Source organism: Rhipicephalus sanguineus, chromosome 3 (genome assembly GCF_013339695.2).
Source record: "Rhipicephalus sanguineus isolate Rsan-2018 chromosome 3, BIME_Rsan_1.4, whole genome shotgun sequence".
Classification (NCBI taxonomy): Eukaryota; Metazoa; Arthropoda; class Arachnida; order Ixodida; family Ixodidae; genus Rhipicephalus; species Rhipicephalus sanguineus.
The window spans coordinates 10390091-10415931 of NC_051178.1; the positions used below are offsets into that span (position 1 = coordinate 10390091).

General features: G+C 47.1%; 1 protein-coding gene across 1 annotated transcript in view; it reads left to right on the forward strand.

Annotated features, from left to right (window-relative positions):
- Positions 1 to 25841, forward strand: part of LOC119384790 (transformation/transcription domain-associated protein-like) — a 946434-nt gene that overhangs the window by 673209 nt on the left and 247384 nt on the right. Inside the window, 1 exon segment of the mRNA XM_049413130.1 lies at positions 16098 to 16289. Coding sequence (XP_049269087.1) covers positions 16098 to 16289 — 192 coding nt within the window.

Below are 25841 nucleotides of genomic sequence, written 5' to 3' on the forward strand. Positions count from 1 at the left end.
GCTTTTAAATACGAAGCATTTCTTAGCGAAGCTTTGACACTTTGAGCGTTTCTATGAGCCGCCTACATCTGGGTGCTCTCATGATTGTCTCCCTAACTTCATGTAGACCAAAATTGGCACGGGAGAGTAAGAGGATTTGATGAATATGACTATCGCGTTATGACATGAATAACATGAAAATCCTGTCACGTACATCGTCACACCCTTTCCTCCAGACACGTGTGGCACATACCCGTTTACGACGGGCCGCAGAGTACGGGTATGCACCACATTGCAAGTTTATATCTACCCATGAACACGAGAACAGACATTGGTGATTTAAATGTAAAAGCGTTCAGAAAAACCTACATTGTCAGCATTGACCCGACAAATGGAGGGAATAAAAATTAGGAGTCCAGCGAACCGAAGCATTCTGCATGGCAATCAGGTATTCTACCACAGAGCCACACCAGATCTATAAACTGGTTTGGAAAAACAGCCTATAAGGGCGTAATGTCGGTGAAACGTCAGTTGTGTTGTTGGTGCTGGCTATCTAATTTTACAAGAAAGCAATAAACACTACATATGTACTCCTACAATACTCTTTTGTAGCAGTGTATTAAACGTTACATTTGTATTCCTATGATTCAGCAAGCTATATTGAAACATTGCTCGACCCCAGCGGAATACATTGAGGAAAGTTACGTATGATATTCACATGATTACACCATAAAGTGCACTTAGTTTCGATAATACTGACATATGTACTCTAATGTGAGGGCTGGCGTTACGTCGCACCATAAGTCACCCTTTAAACGCCAGTGTTGTCGACATGCCTGGTAAGCCCACGATGTGCACACAGCTACCACACTTACAAAAACACGTCGATCTACCTCGTAACGCTTGGCTCACAGCCATAAAATACAGCATAGAAGTACTCGCTGACTGGTTCACATGAAACCGATTCCCACAACACGTGGGATCTGCCGAATTTTTTCCCATGAGGAGGGGTCCAGTTACAGGCAAATTTCTGGCCCTCACATTTTTTCAGCCTGTGCACTAACACTTCCTCGACGTCCGGGCAGCTTAAACCCCTTAAGGCGACAACGCTTGAGGTTGGACGGTGCGCCATTCAGCACCTTCTCCCTGGCTGTCCAAGTGCAACGAACCTTTGAAAGTGGTAGGTCTTTCTCCCGTGCCAACACAGACTTCTTCGCACCATGTTGGATGGCATTCACAGTGTCGAGTTTTTCCTTGATGGTAAGCGCGCAATGGTTCACTTGCCTATTCGACATTGTGCGGTCCTGTCACAACATGCATCCGCAAATCAACGTCGAACAATATCGCACACGAAGCTCAGCCAGATCAGTACACATCCAACACGGTCGACCCACAAAACAACCCTGCATCGTCGTGCACACTTCTGCCCTGTCCTTGCGGGCTCTCGTGGGCTCTCGCTGCCAACAGGAAGCGGCTAAGCCGCTCTGCAATGGCATTCGAGATGGTGTACGGCAGAGTTCGGAGACTGGGCTCCGCAATGGCCCTGGTGATACCCACGTATGCATGCAACGCATAGCTCACACAGCTCGAAGTTTGCGAACTCCGTGCGTAATCAGTTCGTCGTTGAAGCTTGAGGTCTGAGGACTGAGGACTATGATCGGCATTCAACAAGTGAATAGTACACATTAATCGACATGTATACAAAATACAGCTACGGCTTAAGTGGGTAATAAATGCATTAACTTGAAGGGAAAACAAGTTGGGGATTCGTATTAACTACGTTTAAAAAGAAACTGCGGCTTATACGGGTATGGTTCAGCAAAATTGCACTGTAGTTCTGAAGGCACGTGCTTGGCCAGTGCTCACGGATTGAAAATGGAACTACCATTTGCGGCTGCCACTGTGCACGAAACCACGATCGCTACCAACGTGATCATCGATAGCGACTACGCAGCTCCAAAGGTACTACACGGCTAACGAAGTTGTAGACTAAAGGCAATAAAGTCTTAAAAAGGCACAAAGCTTCTTGGCATCGTTCGCATGTGTCGCAGACAGACATATGTTACTTCTTTTTACGAAAATGAATATCTTGTGCGTATACCGCGTTGCTGGATTCACCACTCACCGAGCATCACCGAAGGAAGAAGAGCCCCCGCGGAGGCTACCGGCACACTACCAGTTACAGAGATGTGTATACCCATCCCCTTATGCTAGGCTACACAGGACGCAAGCAGTACATTCCAGACAAATAATTCATACAGAAACCACAGACTCATGCACGCCATGTATCCAGACAAGTACACTACAAACAGATGCAGATCGTGTGGAGGGGTTGCCATGATTAGTCATATGTAGGCTCGTGCGAATATTCGGTCAGTTCGAATATTCGAACGAATATTACAGTATTCGAATTCGCTCCGAAACTAATTTAAAATATTCTAAATTTCGAAATATTCGAAATGAACAAATAGACATATATAAACCGCATGCACCCCCCCCCCCTCCATGTAAAGGTGGTTTCACTGCAGTGAAGGAGTGCTATGCGGTGAAAACACTTATTCTTGCGAAATCTGCATTGCCGCAAAGCCCCATTTCAAGGTGAACTGAACAAATTACCGTCACATTGATTCATCATTTTTTAAGTTTAAAAGCTTGTTATACTGGCTTATATGCTCTAATTATAGCAAAGTTTAAAACATAATGCATTTTACAGGTTATCACTTGCGTTATATTGAAAGTCAAATCCTTCTACTATTCAAAGTTGCTTCCACTTCATTTTGAACCAAAAAGAATGACATTTGCACATACCTTGTTTCAATTATAAAAAATATTGTGCAGGTTAGTTGGGTCATGACAAATATGCTAATTTTCTTCATAATATGGGATATATACTATTCGAATTCGATTCGAAATTATTTGACCAAATCACTATTTGCTTTGAACCCAAAATTTACTATTCACACAAACCGAGTCATATGCTGTGGGAGTGTCAGGGCTTAATAAACAATTTGGACAGTGTAGATCCCTTTGTCTCTTCCATCGCCATCCTCCGCTCGCGCTGGGAGATCATACTGCTAAGCTCGAACCTGACAGCACAACTCTAGGCCGTCCAGTGAGACGAGGTAACGGCTTTGAGACAAGGCCTCGGGACTGCATCTGCAGCAGGTGCCCATACCAAAAAGACGCCGTTCTCGAATCTTATTGATTCGGCAATAAAGTTTACATTCTTCTTCTTCTTTTGCTCTGTTTTTCCCATTTACAAATATGTTTCACATGCAGTGCAAGCTTGGCAAGTACGGTCTTGAGGGGAGCTTACATGAATACAAACACACATGCACACAAAAAAGAATCCGCTGCGTGCAACGCATGCACACTACAGCAGATCGGGAAGCAAGGTGTGCAGAGGGTTCGGACCAGTTGGATAAAGTTTGCAAATTTCTGGTGGGGGGAATGGCAAGTGCTGGCATTGGCGGAGAAAATTGAAATGGAGTATAGGTGCTTCAAAAAAAAAAAAAAAAGTTATTTGCAAGCATCACATTGCATAAGACAGAGTCTATTTTTCACATTCAGACACATAAAAAGTGCTCAACTTGTGAACATGCCCAGTACAATTTTCTGCGTGATAACTTGTAATTAGTGCATTATCAAAAATGCAGTGGACTCTTGATGATTCAAACTCTGTTTATTCAAATTTTCACTTGATTAGAGGGACACTAAAGGCAAATATTAAGTCGACGTTGATTGTTGTTGTTGAAATAGCAGTCCAGAAACCTCATAGGGCTACTTTTGTGCCAAGGAAGTGCTTATTTTGAAATAAAATCGTGTTTTAGCGGTCCGCATCGCGTTAGCGCACTTCAAATCACCCGCCTGAAATCAGTCTTTCGCACGTCACTGCTGCCGTGCCCAACGTTGCCCGCCTTTACTGCGCGGCGGTGTGTACTGGCGGCGGTCACCATTCGAGCATCCGGCAGCATCACATGCATGCTTCATTTTGTCGAACTTTGTCTCAGAGTGACTTTCACGAGCGCGCAAAACACACGCGGCAGTACACGATACCGAAACTACCACTGAGACGGGACCGCGTGAGCGAAACAGGGCGCCGGGCGAAGCGCAGTTCGGCGAAAACGGAACCTTTGAACCACGCGTGCCATTCCCCATGGCAACGCCAAAGAGGTTCTTTTTTCCATGAATCAAACAGAAACGAACAAACAGCATTTTATTACGTCTCGTGATGCACGGAAGCTTCTTTTTTTATTGCTGCTAGTTTGATTACTAGTGATTAATTGTAGGCAGACTCTCATACGTCATCGAGATCATTTTGAAAATTTGCCGCTCATGGCGCTCATCATGTGATACATTCAGCTTAATTTCTCGGTAAGTAGGGCACTGCTGTTGATAATATTGCCGTTTTAGATGTCATACATTGAGCTTTCACTCTGACATAAATTGTTATTTGCCTTTAGTGTCCCTTTAAACTTGTTCGTTGCATAAATTAGATTAATTCATACTTCTTGCTTGTTTATGCCTGATATCTGCTGCCTTTGTCGCTGCTAGCTGAATATTTGCCTTTTTAGGTCACTAACAGTCACAAATAAAGTCGATTGCCTGCCTACAAAGTGGCCAAACTAGCCAAACCACACGCACCAACAATCGCATGTTGACTGAGGATAAAAGAAAAAAGAATGAGACAGTTTGGCCTTAGTCGATTGCATGCCGTATGCTTCTAACTTTCACCGCAGCACAATGGCATTATTATGGCCCACACACGCATGCACATGCTGTACAATAACGAGTTCCAGTACGATCGCTTACATATAAAAACATTACTGGCAGTCATGCAGAGCTGTCTATAACACTAAATGAACATTAGCACACAAGTTGGTACGTTGTCTCGAATCGTATTTATGAGACCTGATAAGTCTAACTTCTGATAATCCAAACAAAATCCTAGGGTCCCTTTGAGTTTTAATTATCAAGAGCCTTCAGTGTGCGGCAGCTTATTATGACGACTAAAACTTTGTGTATTTTAGCGCAGTTTTAGTCGTCATAATGAATCTTAACCAACTAGCCCGACTTGGTGCTCTACTTGCGGCAGCTTAATGGCGTCCAGTTTCATGAATTCATTTTAAAAGGGTAATGAAAGCTATTGGTACTTCTTATTAAGCAACTTTTTAAGGATGCACATGCAGCCGAGAATGGCAAAGGGTTATTGGAGCGATACAGTATGAAGAACTTTATTTAACCCTTTGAGGGTCGAATTTTTTTGCAAAATTCAGTCCAAGAATGTGTAACTTTTTATTGCTGAAATAAATTCTTCAGACGATTCTATTTAAGAAAAAAATTGTCTAAACTTTTTTTTTCGTGACCGTAAAGTCACAAAAAAATCATTTTTGTTGTTTCATACACAGGGTTTATTCGTAGTAAAATCAAGCAAAATCCTAAAGAAAAAACTTAAGAGTTTTTTATAAATAAAATAATGCATTGCATTAAACATAGCTCACAGACATACACAGGGGTGGAAGTGCTGCGCCATTTGCACCACGCTGTGCCAATGCGCTCTGCTGCGCCATCCTTCTCCAAAATGCATTATTGCACCACAACTGCTCCCCAAGCGATCTTTGGTGCACGGCCTCCACGATGGGCTCCGGTGCGCTGCCGGAACCGATCACCGAGGCTACGTTTGGTGCCTTCATGTGCCGCTGTCATCCGTGTCATCGCGCGCCCAGTCGAGCTTATATTATTATATCATCATCACATCACTTGGCGCGCTCTCGCGACCTTGTCGAAGGCGCAAAAAACCTAGTGAACAAGAAAGTGAGTTGTGCATCCATATTTCGATTGTGACGGCGGCGGCAGCGGAGTGTTTTGGCGCTGTGGGCAAATGTGGGCGCAGGCTATAGCCAGACGTGCACAGAGATCACCCAAGGACAAAAAGACACCACTTTATGTACAAATCGACACACGGGACTACACTACATAAACATGCTCCCATCAGGGAAAATCCACAGTATCTTTATTGAAAGGCGACGAAAGTCGCGGTAGCGCTGGCTCGATATTTTGTGAACGCATTTTTCAAATCAAACGGTCGCTGCGGCTGCGGGGAAGTGGCGCACCTTGATGCTGTCATCGCCTTCGGAGCGGTGAAGTGGGAGAGAATCCGGCTAATGCGTGGCATGCGGGAACCGCGAACCACGACACGACGACACATCGTATCGCGCAATGTTGTCAGGATGTTCTGGGAGTACGCGGTGTAGTTCTGTAATCTTTCTCGCGCGTGCTGTGCGTTAGCGCCCGATATGGTGTTTTTGTTATCGCCGCGTGTCAAGTAACAAGCATGATTAGTTGTAGAAGCGGTAGCAGTAGATGTAACGAGCTTGAGTTATCTTGCAAGCGATCGCGATCGCGCAGGAAGCGGATGTCTTCGACAAGGCTCGTATCTGGCAAGCCATCCCGATCGGCGAGAAAAAAGACGCTTGTTGGCTGTTATCGGAGAGCTCACTCGCTCTGATCCCGAGCTTCAAAGATGCTATTTAGGACTCCGTGAAGAATATAATAAATTTCCAGGCGAGAGCTAGCGTAACTAACGGGCCCATTCACAGTAAGTGAAAGCTTTTTTATTTCTTTTTTTCCCGATGAGGGCACTGCTGAAACAAGTTTTAGGCAATCGACTGAAATTTTTTGGGGCTGCAGCTGGCAATTACCAGCCACACCACGTGGGTGTTTGCTACAAAGCCGAATTGAAAAACTTTTCAGAGCCATGGCATAGCGGCGACCGAAATTCGCGACACCGGCACGGGTCCCCCATGCTCGATTCGGCGCGCGATGTCGGAAAACAGTATTAATAAAGTTGCTTCTCTCTCTCTCGGAAAACAGTAACGTTTCCACCATAATCGGATGTGCCGTAATTCAGGCTGTTGCCGTGCTTTCATGCGATCTTAGCCCGCAGCTATATTGCTTTTTTTTTTTTTTGCGATAGCAATTATATGACACTCCGACGCGAATTTTTTGCCTTCGCCATGATCTTCCCTATCAAGTCCAAATCGCGATTACATCACCTGCCGACGAACGGGGCTTAAGCAGAGATGAAACGAGCCGACCGTCTCATTCGCGCGATGGGCACATGGATAGGAGCCGGCACGTTGGGAGGCGGGGGGGGGGGGGGGGGGGGGGGCTGGCTGCGTGAGTCCGACAGGAAGTGCGTACTTTGTACCAGCGGGCGTGGTCGCGTGCGCCGCGACTATCTTTAGTGGGGATCAGCAGACGGCTCATACCTTTGTAGGTGTTGTGCTCTAATTGCAAAACTTCGGTTGGAGCCATAGCAGTGGCAGATCCCGGGGGGGGGGGGGGGGGCGGTAACGGCGATCGCCCCCCCCCCCCCCCCCCCAAGCCAGCCCCCGCCCCCTCCCTTCAATGCCTGTCGTCCACCTCCTTTGTCAGGTTTGCTTGTCGAGTTTGCCCCCTTTGTCAGGTTGCTTTGCCTCCCACTGTCCAAAAGGGGTAAAGAGAATCTTGTCCCTGCTCTGTACCTCTCATTGCTCTACCCTTTCCTGCTTTCCTGCTTCCCTATGCACATTTCCAACGAAGGCTTCTTAGGCACCGCCATAATCCCCTCTGGGCTGTTGTAAATATGCGTGACCCACCAAAATGCACTGCTGAGCGTTGACTTCAGCCTTTGTACCCGCCCCCCCCCCCATTAGGTACCTGAATCCGCCCCTGAGCCATAGATAGGGCACTTCTCTTAGTGCAGCGGCTGCGTTTCCTGAAGGAGCGAGCTGCTAGCCTATATTCATATAAAATTCCTCTTTGTTGCTATCGGATTTACTATTTTGCTCTCGCGGTGAAACTGACTCTTTTTTTTCTAACGTGGGATGGTTTTTGATGTTGTGCGTTCGTGGAGAGCAAATAGTTCGGTTGGGCAACATGATAGCAAAGGCGTTGCATTGCTCTGGGCAACGCGCGAGGATTTGACAACAACCCGCAGCAGCAGAACAAGCGCAATTCCACAGTGCATTAAACCCGCATTTGTTTAGTCTTTATATGTGACACTCTGGCAACGCATCTAACTGTGATTGCTGCACCGCAGGTTCAACAAAATTGATTTTTTTTTCACGCAAAAAATAATAAAAAAAAGTTTTTTCATGTTGCCATATTAGTCGAGCGTTCTTGTGGCCTTTTCAGTTTAAGATTAATCCTTCAGTAACTATGCCTTGCATGAAAGGTCGAATTTCAGTTTAATGAAGTTTCGATATAACGAAGTGAGTTGCCGCTTTTACCAACTTCGCTATATTGAGGTTTATCTGTTCTATGTACTATTCAAATGGGATTAAGTCGTTTTCATTTTCTAAAATGCGTATTAGAGAGTGACATCACCGAGTGATATGGTCTCTACCCATCTTGACATAAAACAAAGTTCTGTTTCACTCAGGGAATTTCAGCAAAAACACTCAGGGAAAACCTGGAAAACTCAGGGAATTTAGAAATGTCAACTCGGTATACACCCTGGGATGTAGACTTCTCTATTATGCCCAAACGCAACATTTCCATCACCTCTGTCTCAACGGCCTCCTTAACAGCGAATGGCATCGGGTAATGTCGGACATGGGTGGGTATGTCGGTGGTCAATTAGAGCTGGCACTCCAAAACGTTAGTCTTTCCCGGTAAGTCGGAAAAGATGTCGTGGTAAATTTCAAGAAGCACGGTGACTTGGTTCCGTTGTTCGGTAATGAGTTGACGACATATCGTCACATCTTGCCAAGTCTGCGTTTGAGCGGGGTATGGAGTGAACTATCCGAGTCTTCCAGTTCGGTTGGGTCCAGTGACGACACAGCAGCAACTGTCGACGGGGAAGGATCGTTGGTTGTTCTCTCCTCATACTTTTTGAGCATATTTATGTGGGAGACAGTGGTGCGATGGCCGAGATCAATGGCATAATCTAACGGACTCTTCTTCTGCACCACTTTGAAAGGGCCTTTCCACGTAAGAATTAACTTGTTAGAGTCGGCGGGCAAAAGCACAAGCACTTTGTCGCCTACGGCCAATTCTCGCTTCTTTGCTTTTCTGTCATAGTACCTCTTCTGGCTTGTGTGCGCTTTTGAGAGGTCTTGAGCTGTGATTTCGCAGGTTCTTTCAAGCCGTTCTCTCAATTCCACGATGTACTCGTAGGCCGACTTTGTCGCCGCGTCCAACTTTGGATTCGTCCACAAGTCTTTGAGGATGGTCATAGGCCCCCGAACATACCGGCCGTACAATAGTTCGAAAGGCGAGTATCCGGTACTCCTTTGTGGCATCTCTCTGTACGCAAACAGAAGAAGGCCAAGGTATCGATCCCAATTTTTGGGGCATTCCTAGCACATGCGGCCTAGCATATGCTTCAAAGTACCGTTGAAACGCTCAACTAGCCCATTTGCCATCGGGTGGTACGGTGTTGTCGGTAATTGTTTAACCGATAGAAGTCGGCTAAATTCTTTCATGACCGAAGACATAAAGTTCGTCCCACGGTCACTGACAATTTCGCGGCGCAAGCCTACTCGGGAAAACATCTCCATTAAGCCTTCTGCCACCATTTTGCTCTCAATAGAGGGCAGAGGTATAGCGTCTGGGTACCTGGTAGCGAAGTCCACCATCGTAAGAGTGTACCTATTGCCCTTATAGGATGTCGGGGACAAAGGGCCGACGATGTCTATTCCAACGCGGGAAAAGGGCGTCTCGATAACGGGCATTGTGCCAAGTGGAGCACAGCCGACTAGATGTCGAGGAACAGTATGTTGGCAGATATCGCAGGATTTCACGTACCGCTTCGTTTCCGACTGTACACCAGGCCAGTAGAATTCGGCGAGAATGCGGTCTGTTGTCCGAGAAATCCCTTGATGGCCTGCGAGAATACCCTCGTGTGCGAGCTTAAGTACCGTTTCTCTTAATTGTACAGGCACAACAAGCTGCTCCAGCTCTTTTCCCGACAGTAGTTTGTGTCTTCGGTACAAAATCCTGTCAGACAGGAAGTAGCATGTCTCATGACTGTGTATGATCATTTTCTTCCCCACGCTTTCATAACACCGTCGTAGGGATGCGTCATTGCGTTGGAACTCCTCCAGCGTCGCTTTATCTATAGTTCCCGCGGCAGTTTTTAATACCGGCAGGCTGGAGGTTGCGCGTCTGGGAGTTCCCTGTGCAATGGCAGCTCGTTCACTCGGAAGTCCCTCTTGGTCTTCGGTTTGGAAAAGCGGCAAACTCAATATTCCCCAGGACCACATCGTAAAGGGGGTTCTGCATGCACTTAGCACGTACGGTGCCAGTGAAGAATGGCGTGTCGATTGATACGATTGCCTCCGGCAAGTAGTGCACGGTCCGGTCCAAAAGAAACACTGGGCTTTTTGTGCCTGTAAAGCTTCCTTTCGGTACAAGCGCTTCTCTGACAACCACAGTGTTGCAACCGGTGTCACGAAGAACTGTTACAGACTTGCCCTCGAGGAACCCTTTGACTACCGGCAAAGTACCTATGTCGGACACGGTCGGTGTGCATGTCGACGTCGTATTGACGATTGGGATAGTTTCCCCTTCTTGGAGTACGACGTATCCCTTTTCTGGTCCCGTCGCCTCGGTAGGTTCAGGGGTCGACAGCATACACGACGCTTGTCGCTTTTCCTGCGTCCTGCCTGTTTCACCCGACGAACCCGTCTTACCACTGGACCAGCCAGTCGCTGATGGGTTATTCTTCGTTCGAGACCAACACTCGGATGCACGGTGTCCTGTCTTGTTACACAAGAAGCACTCAGTATTGCCTTTCAGTGGTCGCTTTGTGGGCTCTGTCCTGCGAGTACTCTCTGCGGAACTGTCCTTGTAAGATTTATCTCTGCCCAAATTCGAAAGATCCTGAGCTTCCAAAAAACAATCAGAGTTCTGTGCCAACGTGTTTAGCTTCTTACAATTCCTTTCCTTTAAAAATACCCGCAGTGATGGTGAGCATCCTTTCATAAACTGCTCTGAAATAATGTCGCGGAGAGCATCGTACGTCTTCTCAACACCTGCTAACTCCATCCATCGGTCAAAATGTCCTGCTATGCGAGATGCATATTGAAGACCTGTCTCTTTCTCTTCCGGTTTCGCTTTCCGGAACTTTTCGCGATAGCCCTCGGCGGTAAACCTGAATCGTAGCAGCAGGGTTGCCTTGAGCTGGTCATAATCTGATGCAGAGGTGGAATCAAGCCGGCTAATGACTGACAATGCTTCGCCTGTCAAACACAGACTGAGCGAAAGGGCCCATTTGTTCCGAGGCCAGTCTTGCGACACGGCGACACGCTCAAATCTTTATAAGTATGCGTCGAGGTCATCTCGTGCTTCATTAAACGGAGGAAGTAACTTGTGTGGACTGCAACTGTCCAACATAGCCGATGCAGATGCGTCGTTACTCGGGTGTTGTGGACTCTCTCGCTCGTTTGCATTAGCTTCCTGAAGCTTGAGCTTCAACTGTAGGACGCGTTCCTCAGCTTGTAGCCGTTTTTCTTCGAGCTCTAGCTTCTCTCGCTGATCTACACGAGCTTGCGTGCGAAGCTCCCTTTCTATTACGCGTTGCGCGTCAACCCACTCTTGGAGAGCGGCTCCATCTAGCCCCATGTCTTTGCCGATTGCGTGCAGCTTCTCTAAATCCATGGGGGCGTCCGTGACGTCTGGCTTTCGGCAAGATGGTAATGCCGTATCCTGGCAGGCTTGCCAAAATTGTGGGCAAATGTGGGCGCAGGCCATAGCCACACGTGCACAGAGATCACCCAAGGACAAAAAGACACCACTTTATGTACAAATTGACACACGGGACTACACTACATAAACACATATGCGCGTTCGCGGCCTTATGCGGAGATAGCCTTAAAGTTTGTCCACTCACACCGCGATGTGGTCCGCTTTGGTGCGTCGATCGGTGTGGTCGACCCGGCCGCTCTCAGTCAGGGTGAAGAGGCGGGGCGCGTCGTGCTCCCCGGAGTCAGTACCGGGGCGTAGCCCGGCCTAGCAGGTAAATGCCAGGAAGCATCCTGGCACGGCAGTCGACGCCTGGAATCACGCCTGGAGTGACGACGGGAACTGCGTCATGAAGAGCGCCACGAACGGAACCAGGGCAACTCCTTGGACAGTGCCTCGTCAGGAACAGCAGCAGTCAGCCCCAGGGACTCCGCTGGAGACAGGATCCGGGGACAGGTGGGAAGACGCCCAGCCTGGAAGGACCCCGCGAGTGTAGAAGCCGGGACGAGGCCCGTACCAGCAGGGCAGGACCGTGATGTCGGGGCGTGGCCCGATGTCCGATCCCGATCAGTCTCTGCCGCTCGCCGAGCTGTCCCCGTCGCTCGAGAGATTCCCTCGAGCCCGCGCACGAACACGAGCATAGCCGTGCTTCTTCGTTCTTTCACTATCACCATTACGGCGACTCCGGCGCACTTCAAATCCAGAATCGGCCCCGCACACCGATCACAAATCGAGAATCGGCCCCGCACACCGACCACATATATACGTCAATGCCGACATACACTCCCTAAGTCAATGTTTTACCACAGGCGCGCTGCGCGCACGAGGCGGTTGTTGTCATCGTTGCCTGGGATTGCGAACATGAATAAAAGTAAGTGCATTGACGCTTCATAAGGTCGAAAAGGTTCTATTTGCTGCGAATATTTAATTTGATGTGAAGCCATGAAGATAGTGCGAGCAGCTGCCGCGAACATAAACGGGCGACCATTATTAGAAACTTTGCATTGAGGAAACCACTGTATAGCTGAATGTGTAATATTCTAACATTTCACAACCAGTGAAAATTCTGTGGATTTTGTTTCATAAGTCTGCATGAAAACGAAAAATTTGTTTTATCCGTTTGTGGTCAATGAAGCCACTACCAACTGCGAAATCACTCACAGGGCTTCAGTTTGTGTAAGTCGGTTGGACCACTTCTGAAGCGAGAGCATGCCTCTCTATGTGCAGAATTTGTTGCATTGCACACAAGCCCTTAGACGTTATAAATGCAGCATGTAAACGTGCTCGTGCAGCGACGAGCTTAGTCTCGCTAGTGCGATCGGTCGCGTTGTTCGATTTTGGCTCGTCAGAACTTGCGCTCGGCTCGTGGTTGAGTACGCTGTAGCTCGTAGCATCCGCAGCACAACATGACATGCCGCTCGCCGCCGTGGCTGTGTGTGGCTTGGTACATGAGGTGGCGAGTGAAGAAATATACAAAAAAGAACAAGATAGACGCTTGGAACTTTTATTACTGAAAAGACGAATGTGAGGTAGTACGAAAACAGAACCACGGGATACAAATTGTGCACTTGCGACATCTAGTATCATTGCACCTCAAGTGCCGTATTTGCGTGCATATAACCGACACCAATAATTGACAAATCTTGGAACTTGAAGGGAAAAGGTGGAAGCGCGTGGCGCAATTTTTGGCGCGATTCACGCGCGTTTTTTGACGAACGCCTTCGCGAAATCGCGCTGTTGTGTCCCGAATGGCTTGATATCATGCACGACTGACGCGTGGTCGGTGGGTCGCGCACGTCATTTTGATGAACGCCATCTCAAAAATCGCGCCGCCGCGTCTTCCTACTCGAAGTAGAAAAGAAAACGCCTCGCGCGGCGCATCGCCCGCTCGTTCGAGAAGTGGAGTTTAGGGTGCAGACGCGTGTTTGTTTGGTTTCTTCCAATGCCTCCAGACGGGGCTGACCTCCGCGCATTTCGAAGGAACTTTTTGAAGCCGGCGTAGGCTTTTGACGAAAATGCAACCCGGCAAACGCGGCGCAAAAACACCGCTGGTGAAAAACGTTCATTACCATGAACGTTTTTCATTTGTCAGTCTAGTCAAGTGTAGCTACTCAAAACATCGCTTATCTCATTTTCCTGAGTCATTGCTCTATCACAGCTATGATGTTTTAATGATAACACGTACGCACGTGTGCGTATATCAATAGTTTAAGTATCAATATTGAATGTTTTCTAAAATCGTTGGCATTTGTGTTTACCAGAAATAATAATTAAACAACAATAATGTTTGACCCTACAATTCTGCTCCAAAACTAACTTGCATTGCTCCAAAACACACATTTTGGTGCTCCAAAGCTGCTCCAAAACAGCATTATTCCTGCTCCCTGAGATGCTCCAAAATGCTCAAGCCATCTTCCACCCCTGCATACAAAAATAACCGCACCAGGGTACTTTTCCGGTCAAAAATGTTCGTGCTCTAACACTAAAAACTTTTCAGCATGTGATAGTCTTTGAAGCATGGCTCGCCGCGCACATTTTTCAGATGTCGCTCCTTGATCGTCATCGGAGTCTGAACTCGTCAAAAAATCCTTGTCTTACCAACTGAAATCCAGTTGAATCAAATTCTGATTCGGCGTTTGGGGAATAGTCTGCATCGGAAGAATCGCTGCTCGACTCACCGGCAGCAGAGCAACCAGCGCGCACTTCCATAGCGTAAGCGAACTGCGTCAGCGAGCGCACGGAAGAAAGCTTTATGGTTGTGCACCCGTCCGGAAAGCAAAATGAAAGAAAAAGCTACAGTAATCCTTCGTCTTATTGCCAACAAGACGTAGTTAGTTTTTTCCAGACCCCAAAACAGGAAACGTAATCACGGTGGCGGCGTTTGTGTAATTTAGCTCCGCAGGGAAACAGATGTAATCGCGCCCCAAGGAGCATTAAACAAGAGAGTAACAAGTGGTCACCCTTTGAGAAATTAGAAACCAAACAGCCATCAGCTTTGCAGGCGCAAGAAGCGAAAACCACCCGAAGGACGAAACCGAAACCAGCCGGACTGCGTGTGCGCGTTGTGAAGCGCAACTGAAAGCCGCTGCGCCGCTTTGGAAAGCAAAAAAAAAGACATAGAGACATCAGCGCACGGAGGTGCATCGCGCATTTAAAAAATTCCACATATTGCCGAAGCGTGGCAGCACATTCCAAGCAAGAGAAATGATCGAAGAAGGCGTGCGTTTGAAACCAACCGCTCCGCGGGCACGCTCGGTTGCGCAAGTGACAGCAGGCGCGCCGTTTTGCAAAGCATAAATAAAGCAACAACAGAAAGACATCGGCACATGAAAAAAATTCCACGTATTCCCGAAGTGTGGCAGCACAGGCCAGGCAAGAGAAATCATCAAAAAAGGCGCGCATTTTAAAAATAAACGCTATGCCGTACATGTACGACGAAAACCCTTTGGTACCAGGAAGCTTCTGCCGTACGTGTACGGCGAAAACCCTCAAGGGGTTAAAACATCCTGAGAAGTGCCACACCCTAGGGCGACACCGTGGGGACAGTTAGACCCAGCCTAACCACCGCATCGCAGGCTCTCTGATGTCAGTACTCCGAGCTTTTCAGGGCCAAGCTCCATTCTTCTTCTGTGAGGTCCTTGTCCCCACGTAATGAGGGGCACTGCGAGAGTATGTGCTCTAGATTGCACGTCCCCCCGCAGCGAGGGCACTGTGAGCTAAAGTCACTTGGAAATAGGCAATGCATGAAATGAAGAAATTTGGAGGCTTAAAATGGAATCTGCTCACACAGGACTGGGTGCGTTGGAAGAGGCCTTCGTCCTGCATACTTGATACTTGACGATACTTTCTTGCCTGATTTCTATTCTATTCATGTTTGAAAATTTCAATATTCGCACACCCCATTTAAGTGACACGTTACAATGGGCAACTGCTAAATATGGCACACAGCTATTTGAAACCGTTCTCCTTAATCTCGTCGTTCACAAACATGCCTGATTCTTTCTGACACATGTAGTATTTAGATATTGTACTAGACATTGGCTGTGGGTGTAAACAGTTTGTGTTGTAGTTTTCTTTTGGACAAAGTAAGGTGCGTGTTTGGGCTAGTTGGTACTCCATTTGAACAGTTAAAAGCGCAAACTTCAGGGATGAAAGACAGGAGAATGCGACACACACAAGCGCTTGTATGTGTCGCATTCCCCTGTCTTTCGTCTCTGAAGTTTGCGCTTTTAACTGTTCAGTTGGATAAACTGAATAAAAAAATGTATGAGTGAACCTTGAAACTTTTTGGGAAGAGCTGTTTAATCGTGTTCTGTTCTGGCAGAATGGCCTACATCGGACATCATTTGGCAGACGATTACCTCAGAGGGGTGTCACTCAATTTTCAGGTGGAACTGAGCTGCCCGAAAGAGCAGGCGTGGCGAGTGAACCTCTACCGTGGCTACATAGCCATCTGCCACCCTGAGGAGCAACACCTGTCGCTCGTCGAGCGTGTTGTTGAGGTCATCACAGGACAGTGCATTCGCGAGTGGCGCCGCCTTCCCCAGATTGTGTCACATGTGCACGTGCCCCTGCTGCAGGTGGGTTCCGGCAACTCGTTGGATCACTTCTTGTTTAACAACTGCTGGCATAGTGAAATTTTCTTCGAATTGAAAAGGAATATTGAAAAAAAATTGTGACATTCGATGCTGCATGTACTATGAAAATGAATGCAATGCTGTAGGCGGATACAACTTAAGAAGTCAGGAGAGGCCCCGCCCAGACGACGGAAGCATGGCAGCCGATCGCCTCCGCGACTAAAGAAATAGTCCCGCTCATGCACGCGCCGATGTTCTCCGAAGGAGGAGCCACCGGCCGTCCCGCTCATGACGTCAGTCCCGAGTGCGCGCCCATTGGTGCAGGCTTGTGTTCATCCGCCTTTGTGGAGAAAATGCCTCTGACTTCTAAAGTTGTATCCGACTATAGGTATATCGAGCCAGGGAACAGACTGCAGCGAGCAATACCTTTAAAGGAGTCCTGACACAAAAATTTTCGCCCAGCGTTTTTTTGCTGCAATGTGTTGCTGGGGGCCTGTTACTCATAACACGGCACATCATTTGCGGCAGCGCGCGACAGATAATTAATTACAAGCTCCTCATTACCGACACAGCCTCAGTTTCGGTTTGACAGAGCTCCAAAAACGACAAGCCGCCGGGTGCAACTATCACCACCTAGCGAGTGAAACGCTCGGGTCACGTGAGCACACAGAACAGTGACGCATTTCCGCGCGGTCTGTCGTCGTCGGGCTCATCGTCGTTTGATGGCAACGATTTTCTTGCGGCGGGGATGGAAGGAATTTTCGACGTGGCGAATCACTTCAGGTTTGACCCGCTGGCAAGGAGCGATTCGTCGGGAAGCGCGTCAAAACAGAAATGGCGGCTACGACGTCATCATAACTTGTACCGGCTGCAACGGTTACGTAGGGGAAGTAGGGGGGTCACGTCGGGTCACCTCCGAGGGTGTCAATGCACTAGGTGCGGCCTATAATGCTGGATCGCGCTCGCGAACTTCAAAATTCATATAAAATACCTTCCAAGCTCTATTCGCTGTCGATGTTTTGCAGATGGTACACGCACGTACACGGGAATCGATCCAGCAGGCTACCTCGGCCGCGAAATTTTGTGTCAGTACCCCTTTAAGGGGCCCCACAACACTTTTTCAACATTGTCAGAAAACGCTGCCGATCGATAGTCGAGGCACCTGGGGACACCAAGCCAAACATTATAACACAGGACGTGGCCTGGAATTTACAATTAATTCTCAAAGTCAGCTGGAAACCGTTCCCTCTTCTCTCGACAAATAATGCCATATACCCAAATGACTGCGCCATATGCCCAAATTCACGGCCATTGGCTGATTTCAGCGTCGTGTGCTGCATAGTTACCGTGAATGCCACGGGAGGTCGCCACATGCCCGCACGTGCGCTCGAAAAAAAAAAGAAAAGGTGCTCAAGGTCATGACGCACACGTGACAGAACTTCTTTCCCCTGTGCCATCCCTCCCTGCTTAGTTTCCAGCACGCTCGTCGGGACAAGAGAAGAGAGTAAGCAATTACAATGTGCGACATATCTCTGTAACTCCTCTCGTACTTGACGGATTTTAAAATTTTTTGCTGCGGTCGATTCGTACGGCAGTGAACTCCTTTAATAAAGCCATTCGATGGTTACTTGAAACAGTGTTGAAGGCCCCCTTAATGTGGCACAACTACAAACTGGGAATGTGCAAGCACCAAATACAAGCTTGGTAACTGAGTGCTGAAATAAACCAATATGAGAGCCGGTACAGTAAAAGCTCGTTAATTTGAATCTCATGGGGATGCCTGCCGGGTTTGAATTAAAGAAAATTCGTATTAATGAAAGTGATAAAGTAAAGGCTGTACACGATGATAAAAGGAGTGAAAGCACCTCTGGAACCATCACCATTTATTTAAGGGAGGAGTTGCTTCTTAAAAGTGAAAAATCACGAAAACATTCCTGTTTCAATTTTGTCATTTTCATTGTTGTTGGAGTCCCTTTCACCTTTACCGGAAGTTTCAGGCCTTGAGACGCATAGTTTTTACGAAATTGTAAAATAAACGAGGTATGTCGTCATGGTCTATTGAAAATTTTGCAAAAAACGCCAATTTTTGGCGCCACCGCATTCCACGGCCATCTGCCATTACGTGGCCATCTTGGGTGCCGAAGATACATATATCTTAGGTACTCATAGAGTATGTTGTATCTGTATTGCAGTACATCTCGAAAGACGTGTACAGTAAAAGCTTGATAATTCAGATTTCTAGGGACCGGAAAAAATGTCCGAATTAACAAAATGTCCGAATTATCGAATGGTCGAAATAAACACATAAATGCAAGAGATTTTCAACATACCTACAAGTAATCGCGGATGCGTGTCCGTTTTCGAGCAGAAATTTGCACGGACACAATTTTTCTGAGCCCTTCAAGGAGCTCAGCAGCTCGCATGCTGTCTGCAGTGCCAAAACAATATTCTTCAAGGACGATGAGGGCCTCCGCGACTTCCTTCACAGTACGAGGGGGCCTGTGTGGCTCATGGTGTGGCTGCTCCTCTTCAGGCTCTTCGTTCTCGGATTCCTCGCCATGCATCACTTCCTTGACGATTTGCTCATCAGTCAGAGAGCCGGCAGTGGCAACGCCGTCATCAATGCCGATATAATCGTCGAGTCTCGCTGCATCAGGCATAACACTTCCGAAATCCTGCCCGTCGTTGGCACCGTCGTCCGGCGACACTTCGGCCACTGCGACATCGCTGGAGTCGGGTACAACAAAGCCACTGTGCCTGAAACAGTTGGCAATGGCGTGCGGAGGCATGTTCTGCCACACATACGCAAGAATGCTAACTGCGCTCAGGAAACTCGCGTCATAATGTTTGCCGATGTCATGGCACAGGAGCAACTTCTTGTCGTGAGAGCCCATTTTTCAGGGCACGCAAAATTTCTACTTTGGTGGCGAAGTCCTTGGCCTTGTACTTGAGCCGCTTCGCCGGCGTTACCATCGGCGGAGAGTGTGTTCACGCGAGAAGTCAGCACAAAAGCACCAGCAACGATCAAGCTAAAGGAGCCGTACTGAATTGTTCCTCGATAAAACGGCGTTCAGCGATGCAGCACACCAACGGGAACAAAGAACAAAGCAACGAAATGGCACCGCCAAACCCACACGCGAAGAAAAGGCGTTCAACGAGTCTCGACTCTCAAGTCAAGCCAAGTCGATAATTGATGTCCATGGCGATGCTGCGTTTGAGCTTCACTTTTGTTTCGAATTGTTTTTTTTTTGTTTTCGAGCCTCGCCAGCGGCCTGAAAGTCACTGAATTATCCGATTTGCGGTCAAATCTGTCTGAAATAACGAGCGCCGAGTCTCATAGAATGATGCACATATTTACAGGGACCAGATGATGTGTCCACAATAACTGATTTTCCGAATCAACGAAAGTCGAATTAACGAGTTTTTACTGTAACGAAGCATCTCGTTGATTTCGGGGTTAAATAACGGACGTTAATCTGAAATATTTGGTTCAAAATCATGAATCCGTACCAACTTGCCCAACTTTCCACTTTAGCAAAGTCAATTTAGGCTACAGTCGAGCCCAGATATATTAAACTCAAAGGGTATCGCAAAATAGTTTGGTATGTCAATAATTTGAAATACATAATACAGAGAAATCTCGGTATAACGAACTTCAGGGGGCCACGGAAAACGTTCGTTATTCTGAAAGGTCGTTATAGTGAAAGCCCAAAAGTTTACCATAGCAATAGAATTTCAGTAACGCAAACGTCCTACCTTTGCAACGGTACGTCCTTGAACTCGTTTCTCATAACAATGCACACGTGAACGTCAGACAAGGCGCGTTTATTTAAAATAGTCCGTGATTGTTTTTTGGCAGATGCAGCACAAACTCTGCGTCACGAACGATTCTAGACCGTCCGCATTTTTATGCGCCGCTTCAGTCGCTGTGCCGCTTTTTTCTATGAATATGCGGAGTTTCCTCAAGTAGTCCAACGCATCCGTGGCCGACACGGACTCGTTGCGATCTTCGGGTGCTACTGTGACATCGTCGTCCATGTCATCGCTGCAGTCCTTTTTCTTTGAGAATCGTGGCGATCGTCGTCTGCGCCACTCCACGTTCTTTAGCCACGACGGCTTGTTTCTTCCCGTCTTCTATTTCACAAAGAATGTCTACTTTCTCTCTCAAAGAAGACTGCTTCCGCTTTGCCGTAGGAGGAGTTGTTGAGCTCAGGGCACCACGAATGCCGGCACGCACTTCCAATACAATAAAATATGCAGAAGACTGATACAGGTGACAGCACGCCAACAACTGATAAAGCAGGCAAGTAAAACGTGATGCAGGAAAAAAGAAAAGCGTTGGCTATTTGTACTTTTTTTTTCTTCTCCCGCACCGTCTCAGGTTTTCTGAGCCCATGTTCCCCGGCACTCCGCTTACAAAACCTGATGGGTTGTCGCCTCCGCAACGGAGGGGGAGAAAAAAAAGTTCTCCACCCGCGTCCTTCTCCCGCGCCATCTCAGGTTTTTGCGGGAGGGCGTCCGCTCTTCGCGCTGCGTCGTCTGCTAGCTTGCAGCTCCGACTGCCATGACCGATACACTAAAATCTAAAAATCCTCGCATTTCGGGATATAAGTTCAGGGATGCAACAGAGCAGCTGTTGCATCCCTGAATTGTATCAAATTGCGCTAATTTGATACTATTCCTTATTTTTGCGCCAAGCTGAGCCAAAACCGTGAAATTTGTTAAGTTGCGCCACGCTGCGCCAAAATGCCCGACCAGCTTAACATTTTCTCAGTTGCGCAAATTTGAGCGAGAAATGGAGGCCGCGTTGGCCATCTGCAGTGTGGGCATCGTCATCCAATAGAGACGCACAGGCCCTAACCCTAACTCCCCGCGAAAGAAAAGAAAAAAGTCAGTTTCACCGGAAGGACGAAGCAATGAATGCGATAGCAACAAATTGTAATGCTATACCAAGTGAGGCTGGCAGCAAACTCTTTTGTGTCCGATCTCGCGTAACTCCACAAAACGTTGGTGTAAGAGAATACGGCACGGCGTCTCCAGGGAAAAGATGCTCTTTCTGCACAGTGTCTTCGCATTGAGAGCGCAGCACGTAGCAGGATATACGAGCCGCCCGCTGATGGCTGCCGAGATAGCGCACGCGCCAGCGATCGCGACCGCGCCCTTAGAGCCAAAGTTCAAAAGTTGCAGCTCGTTCGACAGCCCCCCCCCCTCTCGCGTCTTTTCATGCTCGTTCAAGACGGGCAGGGCGTTTCTTCTATGCTTCGATGGCAGGCTTCCCGAGCGGAGTGGTGTTATCGCATGCGCCCTTTGAGCGGCGAAGATGGGCTGGCTCGTTTGATATCTGCTTCAGCCGCATTTATCGCACGCACTCGCGCTCTTTTACCCACAGTAGAACATACTACGCACAGGGGTGTGTTATCAGTTTGTACTTTATACACGAGATGACGACAAAAACTCGTCGAGAGTGTCCATATAGTTGCTATCGCAATAGAAAAGGACAGTAGTTCTCAAATTTCCTGATGCTTGTTTCATTGCGTGCAGAAAGCTTTTTAAGCTACTTTTACCGCAGTACACTGGTATCCTGTGGAAAACCATACTAAAATTTAGAAGGGGCTATTAGTACTAGCTGTCAGGGACACCGCACATTTTGTTTCTTAATTACTTATTCGTGCATGCGCCGTGTAATTGCGAGTACTAGTATGATCGCTTACATCTAAAAAATTATTGGCAGTCATTTGGAGCTGCTGTGTATGGCGTTTCTGCGGCCTTGAGAAACAATAGATAAAAGTGTATGCCAGTTTTGAATCTCCTAAATTTCCGGTTGCCAGGTTCGCAGGTCTAGATTAGCATTTCCAGTGCCTGTCGAATTATATTTGACAGGTCCTGCAAATGCTAATGTGGAGTTAGTCATTGTTTGCACTGACTTAGTCATTGTTCGCACTGTGGGGTGGCTCAACACACTGCTTTTGTTGAAATAGCAGTGTTCACGTGCACTGTGCAAGAATTAGCTGATGTTGAATGGTTTTACGTATCTTTGTTTGTTTTTTTCTAAAAGTAAGCCTTCTTTGTTATACTGCTCCAAATTTGGGATTTCGGGCTAAACAATTCAGGTTTTTTTTTTCGCAACCTGCTCCAAATTTGGATTTTTGTGCTCCAAAAGCAACATTTTGCTGCTCCAAAAATTGCTCCAAATCCTATTTCGGCTGTTGCACCCCTGTAAGTACTGAGGTGTTGTTAAGATGACACGGGAATTAAACAACGATCGTTATTCTGAAATGTTCGTTATTCTGAAGTTCGTAGTAGTGAAATATTTTTACATTGAAACTATAAGCAGTCAGCACAGGATTTCTTAAAAGTTCGTTAATCTGAAATGTTCGTTAATGTGGTGTTCGTTGTAACGAGGTTTGACTGTATACATATTGCAATACATTTTAAGTCTCGAAACTGTTTTCATAAATTGTAACAAGCGCTAACATGTGGATTCGCTCACAGTGTACTAAAGAACAATTTTGATGAACGGTTAAAGCACACTGGAGACGAGTGCACACACATAACGCTATGTGTTCCTTCATTGTGGGATCGTCTCCAGTTTGATTTTGCCAACTGTGTTTTAAGTTTTGGCTATCCACAGTTGTAGCAATGTAACATTCATTACATATTGCCACAGAAAGTGGTAGCGCTCGAGTGCTACGCACACCACTCTGTGCATTGCAGGCGTCGCGAACCAAGTGAAACGCCGACAGCGCTCGAGTTCTACGCACACCACTTCTGTTTGTCCTGTAGGTTTTGTAGTTCCTCAGGCACTTGGCGCAACCCACTTCGGGGGATAGGCCATGAATCGGGCGGTGCCTTGCTTAAGAAATTAATTCACTTGCTAAATACTAGCACTTGTGTTTATCCTATACTTCTTTGTCCTCGTGTGTTTTTGCACTTTGCTACAAGCCAGCCGCCGTGCACCTGCCAGCCCTGCATGCGCACGAGCTCCAACCGAGGCGCCAGTGCGCGTGACTGAGGAAGAAAGCGAGATTAGAGGGCAGTGGCTCGTGATAACGACAGGCTCCATGTTCACTGTCTTTCGTCTTCATTCGCTCTATCGGTTACACCACCGACGCCAACGGCGACGCTGCACAACGAATTGCCGCCTAAAAGCTGCGCTCTGAAATGGACTACCAGTGTGCCCAAATTACCACCTTGCTAAAGAACAAGGTGACAGTTTCTTCTTTTGCCAGTTATTGCACTTTATTTCACTTGAAGATTTGGGGAGTAGCGCAGAAAATGTGTCAAATGGTTAGCGGAATCCTTCGTTTTGGTGACGGTGATAACATCGGGCAACGGCGCTCTGTCGTAAGGCAGATCAGTCGACGAAATGAGGCTTTCAGAACGATATGAGGCGGGTCCATATGCCCGCCGCCGGCTCCTATGAACGTGGCGTCCAGGAACTGATGAAGAATTGACACAACGTCCCTCAGCAACAATGATCGCCATCAGCTCCAACAATAGGTGGTCGAAAAAATGCTGCTATATCATCTCTCCTAGCTACTGAGCGGAAGCTGTGGCCACTCGCACTAATGTGCTATGACACGACCCTGTCGCCACTGATCTTGTCATTGAGCTGCTTTGCAGCACTGTGTGCAAGGGCATTGGAGGTAGCATTTCCATCTCCAGAGGGGCTAAAGATTATGGAATCATGGTGCAGTTGAGCCAGGAATGTGACATTTGTGGCTTTTTGGAGATGGAAGTGGAGCTCACGGCACATGCTGTTCAAAGCACCTGAAAGTGGCCAACTGCACTCAGTGACTTATTTTCTGCCATGAGAATGTCTCCCAGGGGCCTGCATCATAAAACATACCAAGGACATTTCTAGAAAAGTTAAATCGAGGCTTGTGAAAAGGTGATAGCTACCTCTGCTTCAGCAGTGAAGGAGCTCTACCAAGCACTCAATGTTGGGAATACTGGCTAACGTTGCGGTTTGTCTCGATGGCCCTTGGATGACTGGTGGCCATCTTTCTTATATGGTGTGGTTGCGGTGATAGAGTTATTTCTGGGATATATGTTCTGTTTCAAGGGGCTTTCAAAGTTCTGCCTTGGCTGCAAGCATGCACCACCAGAGGATAATCCTGGATACAGTGCTGGGAAAACCATTGATGTGTGCCAGAACAATACTGAAAGTAAATCAGGCCAAATGGCACCAGAGGCAGCTGTTTGGGCACTCTTTTTCACGCCATGGTTTGCATTACACCTCGATACTTTGTGACAGTGACAGTAGATTTTTCCATGCACTCGAAGAGACTAAAGTATATGGTTACATAAATATTGAAAAAGAAGACTGATTTCAATGGAGGCAAAATAGAAAGAACACCCGTGTGCTTAGATTTAGGTTCACTTTAACACTTTCCTGTCCATGCCTATACCCATCAATAGCCTACTAACGACGGTTTTCAACTTCAAATTTTGCCGTGCTAGAAGCGCTTACGGACAGCTAACATCATCCATCGTGTAAAATGGGAGCAATTTTTCTGGTATACCTTATTCGTTTATTTTTTTCGCCGTGGAGAGAGTTTTGAAGTGCCACTTAAGTCGAGAAGACCGAGCGCTCATAGCTTCAAACATGGCGTCGACTTCACGCGCCCTTGCCTCTCGGAAAAGGCAAATTTCGGCGGATTCCGGTGAGTCTGAGTCGGAATATTTTTTTATGTTGGCAGCAGCGCAGACTCGGAAGATGATTTTGACTCATCAGCCTTTAGCACAAATAGCGAAAGTGCGTCAAACAGCCGCGGAACGTCAATAGGTATCCGCCAGTAACTTTCATTTTCATCTCCGAACCGAGTCGTCGCTGCCGCGCTCCGTTCGAGAGATATCCAGCGTGTTCTAAATGTCACAGTTTTTATCTGCGGGGTGTCAGCATCGTTTGGGCGGGACCGCTTGTCGGCGGCTACTGAAGGATAGGAGTTTAGCGCGAGAAAAATACCCGGAGTGGACCTCGGCATAGCGCTCCGTAGTGCCACGCGCCGTTTCGTCGGAGCCATTGATTTCTTCATGCTCTTCTTTACCTGAGAAATAATCGCCGAGATGTGCAGCTCAACTAATAAATATGCATGATTGCATACTCTTGAGCAAAAAGTAACACACAAAACGGATGTATTCTGCAAAACGCTGCGCAAACTTGTGCTTCACCGCATCTCGTAACTGCATTGCGCATTGGCACAATAGCCACTTGGGCTACTGTTTTCTTTTGTATATGTAAGCAATGACTAGAGATAGTATGCTTATATTTGCAGGGATATTGGATATGGAATTTTTGGTTAAAATGTATATTTCAACTTTTTCTTTGTATTCAATTGGTGCAAAGCAGCATTGATGTTTTTACAGAGTGTTTCCTTTTTTTTTGTCAAAAATGTTGCTTTTAAAGTATTTTTTTCTGCGAAATTCTTTAGAAATGTTGGCTTAAATTAAATACCATTTGAAAGCGCATTCCTTGTTCTCCATATTGACCCCATATATTGCAGTACCAGTAATATTCTGGAGCAGTATAAAAATTGTTTACTAGAGTACCTA